Below are 16,629 nucleotides of genomic sequence, written 5' to 3'. Positions count from 1 at the left end.
TTGTGTAAAAATGAGGATACAATTGTTCCAAAGTAAAAGACTCCTGTGAAGGAGGGGAAGAGAGGGGATGGAGAGAGCATTGGGGTCTTGGGACATGATGGTGGAAAAGGACTGAACTCTGGGGGTGAGAGTGATCTGCAGACAACAATGACTGTCATGGGTAAATGACAGATCATACCTGTAAACAATTAACTCCCCAATACAATGAATAGAAATAAAAAGGACACTAAGCTATGGAAGTTGTTATATAAATCTTATTTATTTGCTTATTCATTTAAAATATTTTTTAAATTTCTTTATTGGAGAATAATGTTTTACATTCAATAGTAAATACAATGGTTTGTACATGCATAACATCCCCCAGTTTCCCATATAACAATATAAAATATTTCTTATTTGCTTTATTTCAATGAGAGAGAGATACAGAAAGGAAGATACACAAAGGGACAGAGAGACAGAGACAGAGAGAGATGGAGAAAGGGAGACCAAAGCACTCCACAGCTCTGGCTGATAGTGGTGTGTGGAGGATTGAACCTTTGACGTTTCAGGCATGAATTTTTTTTTTTGTATAGCCATTATGCTATCTCACCCTTCCTCACTTATTTCTTTTTTTACGTGATTGATTAATAAACATTTCCTCCCCTTTCCTTCCTTTCCCTTCCCTTCTCTTTCCTATTTTTTTTTTTTCTCTAGTCTACAAGGTCTCCTAGATTTCCTAACGAGGTGTTTGTTTTTACCAGAGTGTTGCTCAACTCCAGTTTATGGTGCTGGTAAGGGGGATTGAATCTGGGACATTGTAGACTCAGGCTTGTGAGTCTTTTTGCATAATCATTCACAGCCTCCCCTGCCACTAGGCCTTTTCTGATGGAGTGAACCTTTCCTCAACTGTAAAACTAACGACTTCCAACACAACTGAAAGAAAAATAAAAGACATTTTGCATAGCCTAGAAGGAATCCAGGAAAAATTACAAAAAAACTTCACGTGGAAAAAGCCTACTGAAGAACAAGTACAGGGTAAGTTGACTTTATTTAGCAGAGTGGGATTAAATATATAACTTGGGGAGAAATGACAAAGGGGTCCCTGGTTTTGTTTTTGGGGGGCATATCTTGGAACCCAACTGGACCACTAGATTCCCCCTGTGGAACTGTGCATGTGAAAGGAGTGGATTGAGCTGTGTTTGTGGTTAGACATGCTTCTGGATAGGACTGTGTGAAATATCACACAAGTATCACAGTACGTTGATAGAAATACATGCTCTAAGACCCATCAATCCAGAACTTAGACCTGCTTTTGCTAGTTAACTGTTTATCTGTGTTACAGGAGTTTAGAAAGAGCCTTCTCTCTCTCTTTCTCTCTCCCTCCCTCCCTTTCTCTCTCTCTCTCCCCCCCCCCCCCACTAGTAAATGTCCTTTTAACAAATTATGCAACTTTGTAAACAGTACTTGATAAGGATAGGAATGTAACTCAAAGGTGGAATTCATGCCTTGCCCTGGATTTGATCTCCAGAAGCAAAGAAACTAGTTTGTTACTAGTATTTAAAAAATATATATATATACACACACACACACACACATATATATATATATATATATATTTTTTTTTCAACAGGGTGATTGCTGATGCTCAGTGCTGGCACTACAAACCCACTGCTTCTGTGGTCACTCCTCCTTTTTTATAGGATAGGACAGAGAGAAATTGATAGAGAGGGGAAGAGAAAGATAGACACCTGCAGGCCTGCTTTACTGCTTGTGAAGTGACCCCCCCACAGGTGGGGAGCCGGGGACTCAAACCGGGATCCTTACACAAGTCCTTGCACTTGTTCTATGTGCGCTTAACCTGGTGCACCACTGCCTGGCCCCGCTAGTATTAAAATACAATCTTTCTGTCATGTGGTCCGGGAGGTGGTGCAGTGGATAAAATGTTGGATTCTCAAGCATGAGATCCCGAGTTCTGACCCTGGTAGCACATGTGCCAGAGTGATGTTTGCTTCTTTCCCTTTCTGCGCCTATCCCTCTCATTAATAAATAAAAATAAAATATTAAAAGAATGAATCTCTCGGGGGCTGAGCAGTAGTGCAACAGGTTAAGTGCACAAGGCGCAAAGCACAAGGACCAGCAGAAGGATCCCGGTTCGAGCTCCCAGCTCCCCACCTACAGGGGGTTCTCTTTACAAATGGTGAAGCAGGTCTGCAGGTGTCTGTCTTTCTCTCCCCCTCTCTGTCTCTCTCTCAATTTCTCTCTATTCTATCCAACAGCAATAACAATAAGGGTAACAAAAATGGGAAAAAAATGGCCTCCAGGAACAATGGATTCTTAGTGCAAGCACCAAGCCCCAGCAATAACCCTAGAGGCAAAAAATTAAAAAAATAAAAATAAATAAATCTCTCTGTCCTACAACAAGGGCAACAAAAGGGAATAAATAAATAAAAATTATATATATATATATGAATCTCTCTGTCTTGTCCTGACTTTGTAAGCTCACAGCTGGTCCTCAATTGTGTTTGAGGAGTAACACCTGTGGGACCAAGTGGCGGTGCACCTTGTTAAGCACACACATTAAAGTGCACAAAGATGCGTGTTCAATCCCCTGGTCCCTACTTGCAGAGGGAAAGCTTCATGAATGGTGAAGTAGGGCTGCAGGTGTCTCTCTCTCTATTTCTCACTATTTCTCCCCCTCTCAATTTCTCTGTCTCTATCTGAAAGAGAGAAAGAAAGAAAGCAACAGAAAAGTAACACCTGTGTTATAGACATTCGCTCTGGTCTCCCTCAGCTCCACCTGCTGCTCTGGCCACTGCGAACTTGATGTATCTTAGATTACATCTAAGGTATCTCTGACATCTTAGATAATATCTCTGATTTCTCCCTATTTAAGTGGAGAAGCATGGTTCCTTGAAAAAAGTTTTTTTTTTTTTAGGGTAATTTGTAGAGCATAGTTGTTAGTTGTGCAAACATTATCTGAGAAATGCCTCCTTGGATAGATACTGTGTTTCTAAATTTAGGTTGAGTTCCTTAGTGGTTTACTTTATGTCTGTAGATTTATTACTTATTTTTCTTTCTATTTTATTTGATAGGCAAGAGAGAAATTGAGAGGGGAGGGGAAGATAGAGAGGGAGAGAGAAAGATGGACACCTACACATGGTAATGTGCGTGTACTCCACTGGGTACTTTCTCCCTCTCCTTCCCCCTCTCAATGTCCCATTGTTATATCAACTAAAATAAAAAAGGGCAGGGGAGTAAAAATGACCACTAGCAATCACTTTGGTGGCAATAAAAAACATAAAAATAAGACATTTGAAGATATATTTATTCATATATGAGAAAGAAGATTCAAAGCATCACTCTGGCACGTGAAGTTCCAGCTATTGAATTTGGGACCTCACACCTCTAAGTTCTGTGCTCTATCATTGTGCTGACTCCCCAGCCACTACATTTCACTTTTTACATTTCCAAATCAAAACTCTCTTAAAAAGATGTAGTAAAAGTATCTTCCTTATCCTTGCCCTAGTACTTTTATTGTCCTTAGTTAGCTACTTATACTAACAACTTTATTATCTTTACTTATTTATTGCATAAGACAGAAATTGAGAGGGAAGGGGGAGATACAGAGGGAGAGTAACAGAGACATCTGCAGACATGCTTCACCACTCACAAAGCTTTCCCCCTGCGGGTGGGGACTGGGGGCTTGAACCCAGGTCCTTGTGCATTGTAACATGTACATTCAACCAGGTGCGCTACCACCTGGCCCCACTAACAATTTTCCCTGAGAGCCCATTCAGAATTTACTTGTGCAAGTACAGGCAAATATGAATTTAGATTGTGATGTACTTATTTCATTTAGCATACTTGTCCTCAAACTTCATCCATTGATGGCATTGTCTCAAAATAACCTTTTTTTATGAGCAAACAAGAATGGTCAGAGCACTGTTGGGCAGATGAGGTGCTGGTCCCTGCTACCTCAACCATGAAAGACTGCACTATACTGCCAAGCCACCCTCCCAGCCACTAGAATAACTTTTTTTTTTTTTTTTTTTTTTTTGCCTCCAGGGTTGTCACTGGGACTCTGTGTCTGCACTATGAATCCACTGCTCCTGGATGCCATTTTTCCCCTTTGTTGCCCTTGTTATTGTTATTGTTATTGTTGCCATTGCTGTTGTTGTTGGATTGGACAGAGAGAAATTGACAGAGGAGGCAAAGACAGAGACGGGGAGAGAAAGGTAGACACCTGCAGACCTGCTTCACTGCCTGTGAAGTGACTCCCCTGCAGGTGGGGAGCCAGGGGCTTGAACCGGGATCCTTATGTTGGTCCTTGCGATTTGCATCATATGTGCTTATCCCGCTGGCTACTGCCCAGCTCCCTAGAATATATATATTTTAAAATATTTTATTTATTTATTAATGAGAAATATAGGAGAGAGAGAAAGAACCAGACATCACTCTGGTACATGTGCTGCCAGGGATCAAACTCAGGACCTCGAGCTGAGAGTCCAGTGCTTTGTCCACTGCGCCATCTCCCGGACTACCCTAGAATATCTTTTTAAAGCTGAATGAAAAGTATTTACTATACATGCTGTTTATCCATTTTCTATAGATGGACATTTGTATCACTTCTGCCCTTGGCTATTGTGATAAAATGGCTATAAACATGGGTGTGCGGATATCTCTTCAAGACTCTTGTGTTAAAGGAGTCAGGAGTGGCCTGGGAACTGATGCAGTGGATAAAGAATTGAATTCTCAAGCATGAGCTCCCAAACTCGATCCCTGGTATTGCATGTATCAGAGTGATGCTCTGGTTCTCTTTCTTCAAATACTCTTTCTCCAAATTCATTACAGTGCACAAGGACCCAGGTTCAAGACACTGGTCCCCACCTACCTGCAGGGGGAAACCTTCACGAGAGATAAAGCAGGGCTTCAGGTGTCTCTCTGTCTCTCTCCCTCCTCCACCCCTCCCAACTTCTCTCTGTCTCTATCCGATAATAAATAAAAAAAATATTTTTTAAAAATAAAGGAGCCAGGATGTTATATATAATCAGTGTTAGAGCACATATGTATAATCAGTGCTATATATAATCAGTGTTAGAGCACATATGTATAATCAGTGCTATATATAATCAGTGTTAGAGCACATATGTATAATCAGTGCTATATATAATCAGTGTTAGAGCACATATGTATAATCAGTGCTATATATAATCAGTGTTAGAGCACATATGTATAATCAGTGCTATATATAATCAGTGTTAGAGCACATATGTATAATCAGTGCTATATATAATCAGTGTTAGAGCACATATGTATAATCAGTGCTATATATAATCAGTGTTAGAGCACATATGTATAATCAGTGCTATATATAATCAGTGTTAGAGCACATATGTATAATCAGTGCTATATATAATCAGTGTTAGAGCACATATGTATAATCAGTGCTATATATAATCAGTGTTAGAGCACATACTTTGCAAGAATCAAACCCTGGGTTTCATCGACAGAGCCCAAAAGTAAAATAAATATAAAAATGAAATGACATAAAGACCCTGATTTCAACTCTTTTTGGATATATTTAACCACAAGTGGAATTGCATGATCATATGGCAATTTCATTTTTTATTTTTTGAGCTTATGCATTTTAAGCAATTTTGTAGATTCAACTTAGAAAATTTAAATATTTTTGGCAAATACAAAATACATATATATTAGACACACACACACATACTGAGACACACACAATTTTTTCCCCCACCAGGGTTGTCACTGGGGCTTGGTGCTTGTATGACAAATTCACCACTACCAGAAACCATGTTTTTCTCTTTTTCTTGTCTTTAATAGGATAGAGAGATTGAGAGGGGAGAGAGAAAGAAAGAAAGAGAGAGACAGCTGCAACACTCCTTCACCACTTGTAAAGCTTCCATCCTGCAGGTGGGGATCAGGGTTTTTGAACCCAGGTCCTTGTACATGGTAATCTGTGTGCTTGAGTGAGTACACCACTACAATATAATTTTTTCCTCTATTTTATTTTTTTTAATGATTCGGGCTGGCCTACGACATTTTAAAAACACATGATCTGGATATATTGTTATTTCCTGAAACACTATTCCCTGAAGTTTTCACAGGGTTGCTTTTACGACAATAGTTTAGCTGTTTTTCAAGACAGTGCTTTAACAGCTGCCAAGCAATTTGACTGCCTCACCACAATGATTTCCTTTGACTCAATGTAAGTGCTCCATCAACTGCCATGGAAATGGCACAGCCTAAACAGAGCAGGACTTCTCAAATATGGCCGAGGACTCTATCACTGGCTACAATACAGGATCCAATGCCTGCTGCCAAACTACTAAGTTAGCATCCTTGAGAATAGGTCAAAATGTTAACATTTTTTTACAACTTTGTAACGGATTTTAATGCATGCTAAAGTTTTGGGGATCATTTTGGTATAGTTTTCCCTGGCAGGGGTGGTTATTTGTAATTTCAATTTAATTATTGAAAAGGGATTTTTACAAAGAAGAATTCTACTTAACAGAGCAATTGTAAGAGAACTATCTCTGAAATTAATTACATCATATTCCCAAGGAATCCTGGTTATATTTACTTCTATTTAATACAGCACCAAGAAACGGGCTCCGAGCCTTCTGCGTGTACAATATCATCACTAAATGGACACCCCAAGCCAATTATTTCATTCTTCATTTCAGAGAAAGAGAGAGGAGACAGAAATAGAGAGGATGAAGGGAAAAACGGAAAGAGAGGAGAGACACTAGCACTGCTCCAGCACACGTCCCTTCAGTGCATCCACTGTGCTGGGCTTCCATGCAGTGAGGTGACTGGAACCCAGGCCCTTGCACGTGGTAGAGTGCACACTACTAGTGGAGCTATCTCCTGGCCCTTAATTTTCCTTTGCTTTTTCTATATGGGAGAGAACAGAAAGCACTGTTTCATCATCTATGAAGTTCTCTCTCATGCTGTTCTCATGTGGTACAAGGGCCTGACCCAGAGCCTCATTCGTGTAAGGAAGGCACTTTCCTGCCGAGTTAACTCCTCAACCTGGAGAAATGAGATTCTTTAGATTCTGCTCTAAAGAAATTTCAGAGTAATTAAATTTACATAACAGTTATGTCTGTAAAACCAACTGCTTAAGTGGATAGGTGGCTATTTACCTAGTAGAGTATGCAGATAACAAAATGTGATGACCTAGGTTCAAGTCCCAGTTCCTACCTGCAGGGGGGGGGGGAAGCTTCATATATATAGTGAAGCAGTGCTGCAGGTATCCCTTTTTTCTCTCTTTCTCTCTTTTTAAAATCTTTTCATTTATTTATTATTGGATAGAGACAGAGAGATATTCAGGGGGGAAATAGAGAGGGAAAGAGACAGAGAGACACCTGCAGCACTGCTTCACCACTCGCGAAGCTTCCCCCTGCAGGTGGGGACTAGGGGCTTGAACCTGGATTCTTGTGCACTGTAATGTGAGTGCTTAACCAGGTGTACCATCACCTGACCCCTCTCTTTTCTCTCTCTGTCTCTATCTCTAACCATTTGTCAAAAGCAGAAAGGAAAAAAAATGTCTTCCAGGAACTATGGGGAATTATGCAGACCCCAAGCCCCAACAATAACCCTGGTAGACAAAAAACCCAATTGCTTAATAATACTACATTTAAAATTTTAATGTTTACTTTAAATTTATTTATTTATATATGTATTTATTTATTTGTTGGATAGAAACAGAGATATTGAGAGGGAAGGGGGAGATAGAGAGGGACAGAGAAGGAAACCTATGACACTTAGGGCCGGGGGCTTGAACCCAAATCCTTGCACATGGTAACATGTGTGCTCAACTGGGTGTGCTACCACCTGGCCAAATAATACATTTTTAAGATGTACTTATTTATGAGAGAGAGAAAAAGAGAGAGAGAAACAGAACATCACTCTGGCACATATAAAACTAGAGATCAAACTCAGGACCTCATGCCTGAGAGTCCAGTAGTTCACTGCTTTATCCATGGCACTACCTCCCAGGATGCTTGTTTTTATTTTATTTTATTTTATAAAAATTGTCACATGTTGGGAGTTGGGCTGTAGCGCAGCGGGTTAAGCGCAGGTGGCGCAAAGCACAAGGACCGGCATAAGGATCCTGGTTCGAACCCCGGCTCCCCACCCCGGCTCCCCACCTGCTCCCCGGGGAGTCACTTCACAGGCGGTGAAGCAGGTCTGCAGGTGTCTATCTTTCTCTCCTCCTCTCTGTCTTCCCCTCCTTTCTCCATTTCTCTCTGTCCTATCCAACAACGACGACAACAACAATAATAACTACAACAATAAAACAACAAGGGTAACAAAAGGGAATAAATAAATAAAATAAATATTTTTAAAAAATTTGTCACATGTTTTCCTTACTCCTCCATATGCAGTGTTGGGGCTCAAACTAGGGCTTCGCACATGTAAGTAAGTTCTGCCTTTTACCCTTTAAGCCACTTTCCCAGGCACCCATTTTACTTTTCTCTCTTTCTCTTCCTCCTTTCTCTTTTTCTTCTTTTTTGATGGGATCTTATCCCCTTTTAAAAATATTTTTATTCCTTAGTGGAACTCCCAGAAGCTCCATCTCTCTCTGGCCTGCTGCCTGTCCAGAACCATGCTATCCCCAAGAAGGCCTCCCGGTTTACACAATGTAAGTATGTGATCTGATGAAATTAGCTTTGGTTGTTGCAGGAAGGAGATATGAGCATGTGCTGTGCCCATTGCTCAGTTGCTAGGCCCACTTGATAGCTCAGTATCCCCACAGCAAGTCCTTGTACATCAGGAATTGATTACAAAGAAAAGGGAGCCAGGCAGTGGTGCACCAGGTTAAGCGCACACAGTTCAAAGCACAAGGACCCATGCAAGGGATCCTGGTTTGAGTCCCTGGCTCCCCACCTGTAGAGGGTCACTTCACAAGTGGTGAAGCGGGTCTGCAGGTATCTCCCTGTCTCTCTTCCTCTCTATCTCCCCTGTCCTCTCAATTTCTCTCTGTCCTATCCAATTAAAAAAGAGAGAGAGAGAGAAAAGGGCCACCAGGAGCAGTGTATTCTAGTGTAGGCACACCAAGCCCCAATGATAACTCTGGAGGCAAAAAAAGAAAGAAAAAAAAAATCAAAGAATTCCCAATTCCTCCTTCTCTTTCTCCTACTTCTTCCTTCTCCCCATCTTTCCCATCCTCCTCCTCCTCCCTTCTACTTCTTTAACCAGAACACTGCTCAACTCTGCCTTATGGTGGTGGCAGGTGTTGAATTTGTGACATCAGAACCTCAGGCATTAAAGTTTTTTGCATATTTATAATGCTATCTCCCTGGCCCGTGAATTCCAAATTCCGATCTTTGCCAAATCCTCGAGTGCTCAGAGCCCAATCAACCATTAAGCATCCTCCCTGGGGCCACATCCACAGTCAGCTACCACTTCCTCAGCCTATTTAAGTACACTATTTATGCCCTTGAGAACATGGACCCTGGAGCCAGACTCCTTGGGCTTGAACTCCTAGTTCCTTTGTTCACTAGCTGCACAGTCTTGGGTAAGTCATGTAGCCTCTTATAGCCTCCGTTCCCTCATCTGTAGAGTTAGTAATAGTATTCCCTTCCCTCATGGGATGGTCATCATGGTTAGCTGAGTGACTATGTCACTGTGAGCCTGCAGTAGTCATGCTATACGAGTTTCAGCAATACTTTACTTGATAGGAAATAGTATGGAATGTCATTCAGGTAGTTTCTGCGTAGCTGGAGAGTTCTACACTGATGCTAGAAGATGGTAAATGTCATGAGGCATGAGAAGTCTTGAAAAAAACAAGTGCTGTTTTTCTGCTGGGTGGGATTTAGAGAAATTTCCTGAAAGAGGGCTAATGGTTGAATAATGGAGATTAAGGCAGGAGAGAGTATTAATCAAATACTAAAAAGTTCATGTGCCAATTTCAATTTAAGTTAAAAATTTTTTTTTGCCTCCAGGGTTATCACTGGGGCTTGGTGCCTGCATTGCTCCTGTGGCCATTTAAAAAAAAAAAAATTTTTTTTTTTTTTGATAGGACAGAAATTGAGGCGGGAGGGGAAGATAGAGAAGAGGAGAGAAAGACACCTGCGACCTGCTTCACTACCTGTGAAGTGACCTCCCTGCAGGTGGGGAGCTGGGGTTTGAACTGGGATCCTTTCATGGGTCCTTGAGCTTCGTACTATGTGCACTTAACCCAATGTGCCACCACCCAGCCCCCTCAATTTTAATTTTAATACTAGTATGAGTGAGTCATTATCATACCCAAAGATTCAGAGCTTCTATATGAGAATCTCTCTCTCTCTCTTTTTTTTTTTTTTTAACCAGACCACTGCTCACCTCTGGCTTATGGTGGTGCGGGGGATTGAACCTGGATTTTGGAGCCTCACGCATGAGAGTCTCTTTGCATAACTGTTATGCTATCTACCCCCCACTTGATATGAGGATCTCCTAGTGCAGATGACCATAATCTTATTTTACCCCTTACCTCCACCCCATTCTCACTCTCCATCCCCCATCTCTACTCTCAGGCACCATCAGTCCAACCTTTGACCGAGAAAGCCTCTCCTGTAGCCTGGAAATGTCTGAAGACTGCAGGACTGTGACTGTATCCAAGTTCCTACAGAACTATCACTGGAATCCAAAGAGGTTTACACATTGCCAAGTCTTGTGTTCCCAGGCTCTGTCTTCTGGGCAGCAGTACTGGGAAGTAGACACTCAGCACTGCAACCACTGGGCTGTTGGGGTGGCTTCTGGAGGAATGGGAAGAAACCATATGTTGGGAAGGACCAGTGACTCCTGGTGTATAGAGTGGAATGAGACTAGTGAGCTGTCTGTATGGCATGAGATCAAGAAGACGGTCCTCGACTCAGAGAGACCTAAGGTGGTGGGCATCTGGCTGAGCTTTGAGGAGGGGAAGCTTGCCTTTTATTCAGTAGCTGATCAGAAGAAGCATCTCTTTGAGTGTCGGATCTCTGTCACATCTCCTCTGCACCCTGCATTCTGGCTCTATGGCTTGCATCCTGGGAATGCCCTGACTATAAGGCCAGCAAAGGTATAAATATTCCTCATCAAATGTTAAATCACAATGGTTTCTTGATCTCTCTCTCTCTCTCAAGGTGGCAGCTTGACTTAAGAATCCTACTTCTGAAATCGAAGTGTGCACAGGAAAGGGCTAATTCTGAAGATAGGATATGCAAACTCAGCATACTCCAAAGAAAGTACAGCCCTGCATTGCCTCTGCACAGGTGACTTTTAAGCCTTTGGAATATGCTGCCTGATAAGAGTGGCTTTGTTTACATGGGAGACTTGGTTTATGTATCTGCTTGACCTCTGGATGTGCTGGAGACTAAAGCTGGCCACATGGGTGATGATGTCTGCTTACTTGACTGAGCCCCAATAAAAGCTCCAGACACCAAGGCTTGCATGAGCTTCCCTGGTTGACAGTACTCCTTATGCTTTGTTACACATTGTTTCAGGGAGAATTAAATGTTCTCCAATTTCCAGTGAGGGAAGATGGTTGGGGCCACTTGACCCCTGCTCTGTGTGCCTTTTTCTACTGATGATTTTAATCTGTATCTTTTCATTATAATAAATTGTAACTGAGAGTATAACAGCTTCATTGGGTTATGTGAGTCCTTTGGCTGGATCACTGAGCCTCAGAGTGGTTTTAGGGAATACCCCCCTACCGTAGACACACACAGACCAAAACACAAGCGGCATCCCATCATTTGCTGTGTATTACTACAATCTTAGTCATTCTAAACAACATGACAGGAGTTAGGGCAAAGCTTAACTGAGGCTTCTGTTTTGGAGTTTGTTTGTTTGTTCATTTATTTATTTATTATTTTTTTTTACTGGATAGAGACAGCCAGAAGTTGAGAGGGAAGGAGGCGACAGAGAGGGAGAGAGAGGGGCCAGGTGGTGGGGCACCGGGTGAAGCACAGTAGTACAAACCCAAGGACCTGCTCAAAGATCACAGTTCGAGCCCCCTGCTCCCCACCTGTATGGGGGGGTCACTTCACAAACGGTGAAGCAGGTCTGCAGGTGTCTTTCTCTCTCCCTTTCTATCTTCCCCATCCCTCTCAATTTCTCTCTGTATTATCCAAAAAATCAGAGTTGGCTGTCATTTCATACCCTGTACTTTTTAAAAAATATTTATTTATTTATTCCCTTTTGTTGCCCTTGTTGTTTTATTGTTGTAGTTATTATTGATGTCATTGTTGTTGGATAAGACAGGAATGGAGGGAGGGGGGGAAGACAGAGGGAGGAGAGAAAGACACCTGCAGACACCTGCTTCACCGCTTGTGAAGCGACTCCCCTGCAGGTGGGGAGCCGGGGGCTCGAACCCAGATCCTTACGCTGGTCCTTGCGCTTGGCGCCACCTGCACTTAAACCACTGCGCAACCGCCTGACTCCCACCCTGTACTTTAAAAAACCACTTCATTATGTAATGAAACAGATGCAAAAAAAAAAACTGTACAAAAACTTGGTGAACGAATACTGTTTAAGGTAAAGTCCTTTGTTAAACCCTCTGGCTGTGCACCCCAGCAACAACGTCGCATGTCCCACTCACAAAACCTTTAAAAGGAAGACTGTCACAGCAATTTCTTCCTTGCATTTCCCTTAGCACCCAAATATATATCCACAACCACAAGTCTTTAGTCCTGTCATTGAAAAAAAGGAAGTTTTCTTTTCTTAGCAGCTTTGTTGAGGTATAATTTACATGCCATAAAATTCTACCTGAACATCAGTGATTTTAGTATATTTACAGAGATATGGAACCATCATAATCTAATTTTTATTTATTGTCTACTAAAGTGTCTGCACACATTACATAGATTTCAAGTGTGCATAATTGAAAATCAATAGATAGATGACTTGTCTGATTTAAGCCCTGAAGTTTTCCTACCCCACAATCAAATTTTAGAACGTTTTCATAAAGTCACAAAGAACCCTCATACCACTACAGTAGTAGTTAATGTGCTTCTTTCTTTCTTCCTTCCTTCCTTTCTTTCTTCCTTTCTTTCTCTCTCTCTCTTTGTTATTTATTCAGTAAGGGCCTTTACTTTACTTTCTCTCTACCACCAGGGTTATTGCTGGGCCTTGGTGCTGTCACTATGAATCCACTGCTCCCAGGGACCATTTTTTACTTTTCTCTCTCTCTCTTTTTTTATTGGGTAGGACAGAGAGAAATTGAGAGGGCAGAGAGAGAGATAAAGAGGGAAAGAGAGAAAGAGGGACACCTATCGACCTATTTCATTGCTTATGAAAGAAGCATTCCCCCTGCAGGTAAGGAGAGGGAGCTTGAAGCCAGATTCTTGCACATGGTACTGTGTGCACTTGATCTAGTGTGCCACCACTTGGCCCCAATTTTTCTTTTTGTTGTCAAAAGGGTTATACAACTCTGGGCTGACTTTTTCAGATACAAAGAGATAGAGACAGAGAGACAGTGGGAATGAGGGAAAGACCACAGCACTGAATGCCCACCCCACCACCAGCATGATGGCTGTCCAGCTAAAAACTCGGTCACATAGGGCCCAGTGGTGGCACATATGTCCGAGCACATATGTTACAGTGCTCAAACTGAGAGCACATATGTTACAGAGCTCATATGTTACAGTGCTCAACTGAGAGCACATATGTTACAGAGCTCATATGTTACAGTGCTCAAACTGAGAGCACATATGTTACAGAGCACATATGTTACAGTGCTCAAACTGCTCTCAAGTCTCAGTCCCTACCTGCAGGGGGGAAGTTTCACAAGAGGTGAAGTAATACTACAGGTGTCTCTCTCTCTTTCTCCTCCCTCTCTATCTTCTCCTTCCCTCTAAACTTTTCTCTGTCTCTAGCCAAAATAAATAAATAAATAAATAAAATTACTTTAAAAAACTGGATTGTAGATCCATCAGTAGATCTCATGCTGGATTAGCACCTGTTTTGAAATATGTGAAAATTCTATTCTGCTGGACCAGATTGAGTAGAAGTCTTGCATTCAAACCATACAGGAAACCTTTGATGGTAGAGTTAATATCTGTGCTTTTCTTTCTCCTGTAAAATGGGAATTATTATTTTTAAAAAATTATGAATTTTCAGAGAATGACCTAACATATGCATAGTACCAGTGAGTGATCTCCTACACTAAAATTTAATTTTATTTATTTACTTACTTATTTAGGAGAGGAAGATACAGAAGAGACACCACACAGTATTCCAATGTACAAAGAGCTTCTCTAGTGCTGTTCATGATGCTCTCATGGGGTTACTTGTGTGCTCTGTCTAGTAAGCTTTCTCTTAATAACTGATCCTGGAAATAATTCTTACCTGCACTTTGTTATTTTTTTTTCAATTTTAAACTTTATTAATTTTTTAAAAATTTATTTATTTATTCCATTTTGTTGCCCTTGTTTTTTATTGTTGTAGTTATTATTGTTTTGTCGTTGCTGGATAGGACAGAGAGAAATGGAGAGAGGAGGGGAAGACAGAGGGGGAAGAAAGACAGACACCGGCAGACCTGCTTCACCGCTTGTGAAGTGACTCCCCTGCAGGTGGGGAGCCGGGGGCTCAAACCGGGATCCTTACGCCGGTCCTTGTGCTTTGCACAACCTGTGCTTAACCCGATGCGCTAACGCCCAACTCCCAAACTTTATTAATTTTATTAGATATAACAGAGAGAAATTGAGAGGAAGGGAAAGATAGGGAGAAAGAGACAGAGAGAAACCAGAAGCACTGCTTCTCCACTTGTGAAGTCTTCCTCCTACAGGTGAGGACTAGGGGCTTGAACCCAGGTCCTTGCACATGCTAACACTGTGCACTTAACCAGGTCTACTACCACCTGGCCCCCTTGTACTTTCTCGGACTTCTCAGAGGTTTATTGGAATAAAACAAAGGGCTGGGTGGTGGTACATCTGGTAGAGGAATACACATTACCAAGTGCAAAGACCAAGATTCAAACCCATGCTCCCAACTGCAGGATGAGGAAGTGTCATGAATTGTGAAGCAGTCCTGCAGGTCTCTGTCTCTCTCTCTCTCTCTCTCCCCTCCCCCCTTTCCTCTCAATTTTTCTGTTGCTATCCAAAAAATAAAAAAATAAATAAATAAATAAATAAATAAATGCCACTGGGAACAATGGATTCATCGAGCAAGCACTGAGCTCCAACAATAATCCTGGTGGCAAAAACAAAACATCAAAAAGACCCTTAAAAATAAATAAATGGGGGAGTCAGAGGGTAGCACAGCAGGTTAAGCGCATGTGGTGCAAAGCACAAGGACCAGCATAAGGATCCCAGTTCAAGCCCCCAGCTCTCCACTTGCAGGGGAGTCACTTCACAAGCCATGAAGCAGGTCTGCAGGTGTCTATCTTTCTCTCCCCCCTCTGTCTTCCCCTCCCCTCTCCATTTCTCTCTGTCCTATCCAACAACGAGGACATCAAATAACAACAATAATGACTACAACAATAAAAAAAAAACAAGGGCAACAAAAGGGAAAATAAATATTTAATAAATAAATAAAATAATAGGTGTGGAAGGAAATGGGAAGACCACCAGATGATTATAACTATAGCATCAGTGACAGAATTATATTTTACAATTGCACATCTGGTTTTTAACATCTTAAAATTCATACCTTTCATATAAAGCTGAATGCAGGCTCACTGCCAGGTGCTCCAGAAAGTCAGCCAATGCCACATCAGCTTTTGTGTGAAGGGAAAATGCCATTTGAACATGCAGAAGAAGCAGGAGTGATGCTCAGATCACCCTTGATGCTCATTTGTCTTAGGAAACATTTATATATAAGTGTAGTGGGCCTGGGGGAAAGGAGCCTGGAAAAACCACGAGGTAGGTTCTAGGGCAAATAGGATCTGAACATGAGCCCTCCAGTATTCCAGCTTCCTGGGTCATGATGGTCTGTGAATTTCTTTCTAAAACTCAACTGGCTGGGAGGTGGCTAGCATGTAAGACTTGTTTGTTTGTGAGACCTAAGGCTGGACCCCTGAAATGCATACGCCTGAATAGTGCTATTGTTTTTTCTCTCATAACAAAAATAAATAAACCCTAAAAAAAAAAAAAAGCCTGCACCAGGTCTTTTTATTCTTTATTATTATTTTTTATATTTATTTTCCCTTTTGTTACCCTTGTTGTCTTTTTCATTGTCGTTGTAGTTTTTATTGCTGTTATTCATGTCGTCATTGTTGGATAGGACAGAGAGAAATGGAGACAGGAGGGGAAGACAGAGAGGGGGAGAGAAAGAGAGACACCTGCAGACCTGCTTCACCATATGTGAAGCGACTCCCCTGCAGGTGGGGAGCCAGGGGCTCGAACTGGGATCCTTATGCCGGTCCTTGTGCTTTGCGTCACCTGTGCTTAACCCGCTGCTCTTCTGCCCGACTCCCGTTATTATTGTTTTTGTTATTGATGTCGTCGTTGTTCAATAGAACAGAGAGAAGAAATAGAGAGTGGAGGGGAAGACAGGGAGAGAGAGACACCTGCAGATCTGCTTCACCTGTGAAACGACTCCCCTGCAGGCGGGGAACCGCGGGCTCAAACCAGGATCCTTATGCCAGTCCTTGCGCTTTGCACCACCACCTGTGCTTAACATGCTGCGCTACTGCCTGACTCCCTTCTTTATTATTTT

The 16,629-nt window shown here is 41.8% G+C and overlaps 1 protein-coding gene across 2 annotated transcripts in view; it reads left to right on the top strand.

Annotated features, from left to right (window-relative positions):
- RNF135 (ring finger protein 135) overlaps positions 1 to 11,611 on the top strand; it is a 28,940-nt gene extending 17,329 nt beyond the window's left edge. For both annotated transcript variants that reach the window (XM_060203983.1, XM_007530833.3), the window contains 3 exons: positions 855 to 1,014; positions 8,567 to 8,653; positions 10,527 to 11,611. In XM_060203983.1, coding sequence (XP_060059966.1) covers positions 855 to 1,014; positions 8,567 to 8,653; positions 10,527 to 11,056 — 777 coding nt within the window. In that variant the 3' untranslated portion in view covers positions 11,057 to 11,611. The remainder of the gene's footprint in view (positions 1 to 854; positions 1,015 to 8,566; positions 8,654 to 10,526) is intronic.
- The last annotated feature ends 5,018 nt before the right edge of the window (positions 11,612 to 16,629 follow it).

This window comes from Erinaceus europaeus, chromosome 12, assembly GCF_950295315.1.
Source record: "Erinaceus europaeus chromosome 12, mEriEur2.1, whole genome shotgun sequence".
NCBI classification, from domain to species: Eukaryota; Metazoa; Chordata; class Mammalia; order Eulipotyphla; family Erinaceidae; genus Erinaceus; species Erinaceus europaeus.
This window is presented reverse-complemented; position numbering and strand designations above follow the sequence as displayed.